The sequence below is a fragment of the Acomys russatus genome, chromosome 1, assembly GCF_903995435.1.
Source record: "Acomys russatus chromosome 1, mAcoRus1.1, whole genome shotgun sequence".
Classification (NCBI taxonomy): domain Eukaryota; kingdom Metazoa; phylum Chordata; class Mammalia; order Rodentia; family Muridae; genus Acomys; species Acomys russatus.
Genome location: NC_067137.1, coordinates 26,010,004 through 26,018,473, shown reverse-complemented (window position 1 = coordinate 26,018,473; position 8,470 = coordinate 26,010,004). Strand labels below are relative to the sequence as shown.

Here is an 8,470-nt window from a genome sequence, read left to right as displayed (position 1 = left end):
CAGAGATGCATTCAAAACATTTACATTGATTCTCACACACAATTAAACCTATTTTTTCCCTTAAATATAAGTCACCAGAGTGTAGTCATTAGTTTGCACACCAAGAATATGATAAAATCATGCTACGCCCTGGTTTGAGCACTTTTGGTAGGGTAACATGGAACCAAGCGCACAAATGTCTGCCACCCTGCCTGGAACACAGCGTGCCCCGATCAACCGCACTTCACTCAGGGTTCCACTCCTACCCCTCCTCCCCACTGGATGCAAGAGCTTCCTGCATGGTGGAAGCTCCTCAAAGGAGATGTTACCTGGCAAATGAGGTGAACATAGGGAGGGTCTTGAGAGGGTGGGTACACGGGAGAGAGCGGCTTCGCCTTGTGGAGAAAATCCATGACTTCAGAAAGGCACTGCTGTGTTCCCACCAGGCGACTAGCTAAGGCCTCCAGCTCCCCTGCAATCAGGCGAGTTTCCCTTTCTTTTGGTAAGTTCTCTCTTTGAGGTAAATTTGGTTCTGGGGTGCTGGTGTGGTCTGAGGTTCTGCTGGGTCTAGACAATGCTGTCCAAAGCCAGGAAGGCCTGTGAAGGGTTTCAGGGACAATGGGCTCACTGAACAGAGGGGACAAGGGACTTTTAAGTTCTTGGATAAGGGCTCTTCCAGACCTCTCACTCTGAGCGCTGGAGTTGGCTGTTAGCAGGAGCCCTCGGCGCAGGGCACTCAAACCGGGGGAAAGACTCTCAGTGAACTTTTCTCTATCTGCTTCATCTGACAGTGCGCTGAGGGCAGAGGAAGCACCCTGACTCTCAGCAGACATTCCAGAAGATTCTCTTCCCAGTGTTACTTCTCTAACTATCAGGTGAACGGCATACTGATCGGATTCTGAAGAAGGAAGAAATGCTGTTTCAGTGGGCCTTTGCTTCCCTACAGCAATCAGTACTAATCTGTCTGTCAGAAAGCACATGCCTTTTGGTCTCTCGTTGCTCTCCAACCGAATTTGCTGGATGTTTGGCATAGAAGCTGGAATGACGGAATAGATCAAAATTACATTCCACGTATTGGAAGCCACAGCCACTAGCTGTGCTGTCAGGTTAAAAGTTATTAAATCAGGAACCAGAAGACCTGGAACGGCGACCTTTTTTGTCGTGGTAATGGCTTTCTTAAAAGTCACCAGGAGCAAGTGTGAGGAATCCTGGCCAGTTCCTGTCAAGCAGTCCTTTTTTCTTAAACAAATAAGAGACCTGTCCTCAGCTTGTGATCTGTTGAAATGTATGTGAGTCAGATCCAGAGGACCGGAAGAGGGGGGGCCTGTCACTTCAGAATCCGTTTCTGAGGCGGCTGCCTGCTCATCCACAGAGGGTGTTTCACCCACAGGAAGAATCTGCACGCCAGCATCTTCACCATTAGGTGGACTGTCAAAGGCTTCGGATGCACTTAAGCTACAAAGCTTATCGAGTGGAAGTTCAGTGGCTATAGCAACCTGTGAGTCCACGGTGGCGGCGATGGAGCGGATGGCACAGCTCACAGGAAACACTGGGCAGAAGGAGCAGCTGTGAAGAGACTTCTGAGCACTGTCCCAAATGTATGAGTGAAGGCTGCTGTCTACTGCCACCACCAGCCTCTGGCCATCCAGGGTCCAGCATGCACAGTAAATGTGGCCCGTGGTGTTGATGTCCACTTTCACTCTGGAGTTGTTGCTGTGAACGTTAGGAAAAAGCGGAAACGTCCTGTGCAGTCAACACAGTCAGGACAGCATCTTTTGGGTGCCACACACAGCCTTGAGGAAGGATAGGGATTGATTCTCTGATTTCAGAGGTCTGAGACATCTGCCATTTGCTTGATCCTGAAGTGCTGGGACATACCTGCCACACAGAGACATGCTTCCTGTGTTGGACGGCAAGCAGAGAGGGCATGTGTGCTGTGCTGAACGGGGCCCAGGACACCCCGCAGACATAGTCAAAATGTCCAATGACTTGCGAGTCCCCAAACTTGACCTCTCCACTATGAAGGCGTAAATCAGTGAGGACTACACGACTCCCATCCGTCCAGGCAAGGCCCTGGGTTGGGTGGATTGCTTGGTTCAGTGAGTTCAGTCCGGTCCTCAGCAGTTTTCCGTTTCCCAACTCCATCCTTTCTGATAAGGCCTGCCTGAAATGATTAAGGAGGAAGGTTACAGACCTGCGGCATGGTGGCGAGCACACTTAACGTTCGCACTCAGGAGGCCAAAGTGGGAGCGGCTCCATGAGTTTGAGACTAGTTGGGGCTACACAGTGAGTTCCAGGCCACAGTGGGAGGGGGAAGAAAAGTTCCATCCTGAAAGGATAATCAAGCCCATGCAGACAATAGGAGGCCGTTAGGAGAGCCGGACCTTCACAGGCTAACACTGCCGGGACACAGGCAAGCAAGTTCAAAGAAAGCATAAGCCATGCCAGGAGGGAGCATCTTTAGCGCTGGAGAACTCTGACTATGGAATGGATATCAGAAGATGCTGAGCTTGGCGGGGAGCTCAATGACAGGGCGTGTGTGTACTGTGTGAGGCCCTAGCTTACAACCTTGGCATGGCACAAAAATAATTAGCGTGTAGAATTATTGAAAAAACAGCAAAAGTGTCCAGTATAGTGGTGTACACCTTTAATCTCTACATTGTGAGTTACAGTCTAGCCTGTAATATAGTGAGACTCTCTTAAAACACCCGACACACAAAATGCTTGAGCACACACAATTAATGGGTTTAGATTTAAGAGTTTATTCTGGTACTTATGGTTCTTTTTCTTTACTTCCTCTCTCTTTCTCTGTTTCTTTCTTTCTTCTAGATTTATTTACCTTATGAGCATGAGTATTTGCCTGCATGTATGCAGATGTGTGTGTCTGGTGCCGAGGAGGTCAAAAGAGGGTATCAGATCCCTTGGAACTGGAACTATAAAAGGTTATGAGCCATCAGGTGGATGCTAGAACCAAACCCTGGTCCTCTGTAAGAGCAACAGGTGCTGTAGATCACAGAACATTCTTTCAAGGACCCTCTTTTAATTCTTTTTTTTTGGGGTGGGGTGGCGTGGGGGTTAGTTTGAGACAGAGTCTCTCTATGTAGCTATGGCTGTTCTGGAACTCACTGTGTAGACCAGGCTGGCCTTGAACTCACAGAGGTCTGCCTGCCTCTGTCTCCCGAGCGCTGGGACTAAAGGTGTGCGCCATCACTACTACCTGGCTCTTTAAATTCTTTAAAAAACTCTACTTATTGATCTCAGTTTATATGTGTGCGCATGTGCTTAAGTGCACAGAGATCACAGGGCAACCTGGTAAGTCTGTCCTCCCACTATGTGAGTTCTGGAGACCAAACTCAGATCTTTGGGCTTGGCAGCAAACACCTTTACCCACTACGCCATCTTGCCAGTCTCTCTCTTCTTCTTCTTGACTGTTTTTGAGACAGAGTCTCACTCTGCAGCCCGGGCTGGGTCAAATTCTTGGTAAACCTCCTACCTCAACCTTTCAAATGCTAGGGGCTAAAGGTGTGACTACCATATCCAGTTATTTATGGTACTTAAATTAAAAGTTAAGGAAAGTCTGTTATCTAATCTCCAGTCATCCCTTCACGGAAAATCGATGATATTCACGCCTCTGATTTTATTAGCACTTACTTCCTCAATTCTTTCAAAGGTAGCTTTTACCTCTTAATTGAAATGACATAAAAAAAAAATCACTATTGATTTCTCCTGCATTGCATCCAAACAGCACTTAACAATTTTCAGGGCACTTCTACCTTCTCTGTTGGGTTTGATCTTTGCAGTAATTCTTCACAATGTGCAAAGCACCAACTTTTCTACTCTGAGTATTATCTTCTCACACCCAGAAATTTACTAAAGAAGCACACTAGATAAAGGGTTTGAATTCTGCCAGGCATGGTGGCACACTACTTTAATCCCAATACTCGGGAGGCTGAGGTGTGAGGGCAGCTTGTCTCAGGGGAAGCAGGAGTAGTGCCTACAAGATGAAGAATTAACAGAGATGGATGGCAGTTGTGGTTGTGCAGCACTGTGAGTGTATTTAATACCAATTAGTTCTTAAACATGGTTAGGGTAATAGAGCTGTGTATCTTACCACACGCACAAACTTGGGTCAAAACAGGCGTTGAGGGCTGAGAGAAGGCTCAGTGAGCAGTTGCTGCTCTTCCAGAGGACTCAGGTTCAATTTCCAACACCCACACAGTAGCTCACAACTGTCTGTAGCTCCAGACCCAGGGGGTCCAATGCCCTCTACACACACACACACACACACACACACACACACACACACACCGAGAAAAAAAACGAGGCTGTGAAAATAAGCAGAAATAATATGAATAAATTAATAAAATATATTTTAAAAAAAGAAAATAAGCAGAAATCAACTGAGACTGGGGGGCGGGGGGAAGGGAGTCACCTCCTTAGCCATGTTTATTGGTATTTATCTATTACTGTGTGTGTCCTGGAGATTGAACTCAGGCACTCTTTGACAGTAGGTGCCTTTACCCACTGGGCCATGACATCAGCCCTGGTGTAGCCCTACCTAGCCTCAATCTCAGGCCCTCTCTGAATTCTGAAATCATCCTGCATCAGCCTCCCACAAGCTGAGGTTACAGGTGTTGATCCCCACACCTACTCTTTGCTAAGGCTTTCAAATTCACATCTAATCTTTATGTTAGAATGGCGACAAAGCAAAAATAATCCTTAAATCCCTATTAGTCACCAATACAGAAGTTTTAGGTTTGCCTTTTTGTGCTGTCCTGGGTATGAAACCCAGGGCCGTGTGCATGCTAGACACCTGCTCTATAACCTGAGCCTTGCTGTTATTTTATATTAGAACTTTATTAATTTCAATTTTGATGCTAAAACTTCATGAGTATTCTTCCTATGAGTTGTAAAATGAAGGAAAATAGACAGGTAAACATAGTGAATTTAAGGTTTAAAGTTCACAGATGAGGGAAATTAGAGAAACTCTGGCATCAAATATACGAAAATTGACCAAGTTCGTTCTATAAACACAACCCAGAGGTTACCTGGACTGTTGCCTAAACTGCAGGAGACAAGAGAACCAAGGCGCCTTGTTTGTGCCATTACATGATGCTGACTGGCCGTGATTTCAATACAACCCAAGTACTATGTCATGAAAAAGAAAAGAGTTGCTTTTGTTTGTTTCCTTTCCTTTTTATTTATTTATTTATTTTTTAGGTTTTTCTAGACAGGGTTTCTCTTGTAGTTCTGGCTGTCCTGGACTTGCTTTTGTAGACCAGGCTGGCCTCAAACTCACAGCGATCCGCCTGCCTCTGCCTCCCAAGTGCAGGAATTTAAAAAAATGCACCACCATGCCCGGCTTGTTTGTTTGTTGTTTTATCTTTTTTTTTCCCCCCAAGATCGTTCTATTATATAGGTCTGGATGTCCTAGAACTTGCTTTATAGGCCAGGCTGGCCTTGAATTCACTGCCTCTGCCTCTGCCTCCTGAGTACTGGAATTAAAGGCATGCACCACAATGCCGGATAAGAGAATAACTTTTATTTTAGATAATAAAGCTGGAAACTCCAAAAAGTTAAATATTTACAACAAAATAAATAAGCAAGTCTGCAAAATATAACATCATTTTACAATACTGCAGTAAGCCAGCCTCATATAAAATGCTCACTTACAGCAGTAATCTTTGCGAGTGAAAAAAAATTGTGCAAACAGAACTCAGTGGTAGAGCATTTGCTTGGGATGTTCCAGGAATAACTTCAGTCACTTATGCAGCAAACATGCAAACTAGTGGACACAGTAACACGGGAAAGGGACTTGTGAGGTCATGGTAATAGATGGACTTTTAGAAAAGCAAATAAACATTTGTACATAGGCCTTTAAGAAGAAACTTGACATATTTTCTCAAAACTCTAACAATTAAAAAAAAAAAAAAACCCACAACCTAACAATTTCAAAAATCTGCTCTATCCCCTTCTCCTGAACTAAATAGGACCTCTTCATCATCTCTTCCTTTTTATCAGGGCAAATGGAGAATTCATTCTAGCTCGCTTTCTTTCTTCCTTTCTTCTTTCTATAGTCTTTTCTTTCCAAATGAATTTGGGGCATTATGTGTTGTTAGGCAGATTTTTTTTTTTTAATGCACAGGATTATTTTGTTGTTGTTTTGCCTTTTCGAGACAGGGTTTCTGAGTAGCCTTGGCTGTCCTGGACTCACTTTGTAGACCAGGCTGGCATCGAACTCATAGAGGTCCACCTGCCTCTGCCTCCTGAGTGCTGGGATTAAAGGCGTGCACCACCTCGCCTAGTTTAAAGCACAGGACTATTAAGTTTAAATTTTTCCATTACATTTATGTGTGTGCGTGTGTCACATGTCATCACACCCATTTGATCTCTTTGGTCTAAAGGAGGCAGAGACAGTAGGATCTCTGAGAGTTCAAGGGCAGCCAGAATTAGTAGTAAGACCCAGTCTCTCAGAGAGTAAGGGGGTGGGGTGGGGCGATGAGTCTGAATGCCACAGTAATAAGGAGAACAAAGAGCCAGTGAGGTGCCTCCCCAGGTAAAAGTGCTTGTCACACAAGCCTGATGACTTGAGAGATCCATTCCTGAATTGCATCAATCTACCAGGAAAGAACAAGCTCACAAAAGCTTGGATGCACCTTATTTGGAAGTCACTGACATAAAGTTAGTGAAGCCAAAGCAATTAAGAATCTCATCATTTAAAAAAAACAAAACAAGAGCCGGGCGTGGTGGCGCATACCTTTAATCCCAACACTCGGGAGGCAGAGGCAGGAGGATCGCTGTGAGTTAGAGGCCAGCCTGGTCTACAAAGTGAGTCCAGGATGGCCAAGGCTACACAGAGAAACCCTGTCTCGAAAAACAAAAACAAACAAAAAAACAAACAAACAAACAAAACCCCAAAACAAGTAGGCAGGCAAGGTGGCACATACCTGTAACTCTAGCACTCTGGGAGGCAGAGGCAGAGGCAGGTGGAACTTTGTGAGTTCAAGACCAGCCTGGTCTACAAACTGAGTCCAAGACAACCAAGGCTACACAGAGAAACCCTGTCTTGAAAAACAAAACAAAAACCCCAGAATGCCAGCCAAGAAGGTCCAGCAGTTCACAGGGGCTTGTGCATAAGCCTGATGATACCTGAGTTCAAACCCCGGATCCCACAAAGCGGTAGGAGAGAACCAGTTCACAAAAGTTGTCCTATGACTTCCAACTACGCACCAAAGCAAGTCCACGTGCGTGCACAAACGCTGAGGAACACACACTGCCTCGAGTTCGAGGTCAATTAGACTATACAGTGAGGTTCAGGCTAGCACAGACTGGAAAATGACACCAGTCTCAAAAAGACCAAACCAGATGAAAAGAAAACAACAACAACAAACCTCTACCTCCCGAAAAAGATGCGAGAAGTAAAACTGATTAACCGGTTAGAGCCTCTTGCAATTAACTAGAAGCTTGGCGACTGTGATTTAAAACAACAAAACTTCTTAGTCCGGTTTGTTCAAACACCTCTGAGTTCGCAGGCGACTTTACAAATAAGGCTATATTCCTTAGGCTTTATTATCAGAAGTATCATTCGTGCATCCCACGACACACATTCACTTGTTAAAATCCACACCAGCCTGGTTCTACTCCTGCAGCCTGGTCCCCCGCCTTCTCCTCCACTCCTCCCCACACTTGCATGCCTGGGCCTTCAGTGGCTCCCACTCCCTCCCTGCCCAACCCCAGCCTCTCTACACCCGCCAGGCTTGGCCGCAAAAAGCACCGAATACCTTCGTCTCTGCCTACCCGCCCCACACATAAAAATCCCGTGGGCCGCTCACGTCACAGGATCAGAAGTCCCGGGCAATTAACGGAAGCCTCTGCCCTAGGTCCTCGGCAGTGTCTTTAGACTATTGGCTATTGGATGCGTCACATTAGCGGCGGGTCCTTCCGCTGGCCAGTAAGCGCGGGGGTTTCCAGCAAGGATTTCTGGGAGTTGTAGTTCCCCTGAAACCACCGCCCGTAAATCTTAACACTCCGTCTCTAGTGCTTCAACCTCTTCTCCCATGCATGTCTCAACCATTCTCTTAGAAGTGCTTGTTAAGAGGGAATCGAAATTCCACGGTCAACATTGGTGAATCATTTTTAATTTGGGAGAGAGGAATCAGGGACCTGTATTTAAAATCCCATAAACTATCGCTCCCAAAATGTAAATAGCATCCGTTCAACCCTGAAGCTGCTTCCTAACCCTGCCCAAGTAGCAGATCTGTTCTAAGGCCTAATCTAAAAGTACCTGCTCAAGGCCGTAGTCAATAAGTTGGGGGACTGTCTCAAGCTTTAGTAGCGGTGAAGACTCTAGGCCACACCCGCGGGGTATTTCCGGTCCTGACCCGCACCGTAGTACTGTCGACCATCTTTCCTGGGCGCTAACTTTCAGTCTTCTTTCCTGTATGCTGACAACCTCATCTAGCCACCTGCAAGAGTGGAGGTGTAAAACCCC

At 45.9% G+C, this 8,470-nt stretch overlaps 1 protein-coding gene across 1 annotated transcript; it reads right to left on the bottom strand.

The window, feature by feature from the left end:
• Positions 1–204: 204 nt before the first annotated feature.
• Wdcp (WD repeat and coiled coil containing) lies at positions 205–7,875 on the bottom strand. The gene is given in 3 exon segments (XM_051143201.1): positions 205–1,712; positions 1,714–2,143; positions 7,761–7,875. Coding segments are annotated over 3 exon segments (1,944 nt in total). The 5' UTR covers positions 7,790–7,875; the 3' UTR covers positions 205–227.
• Between the last annotated feature and the right edge of the window lie 595 nt (positions 7,876–8,470).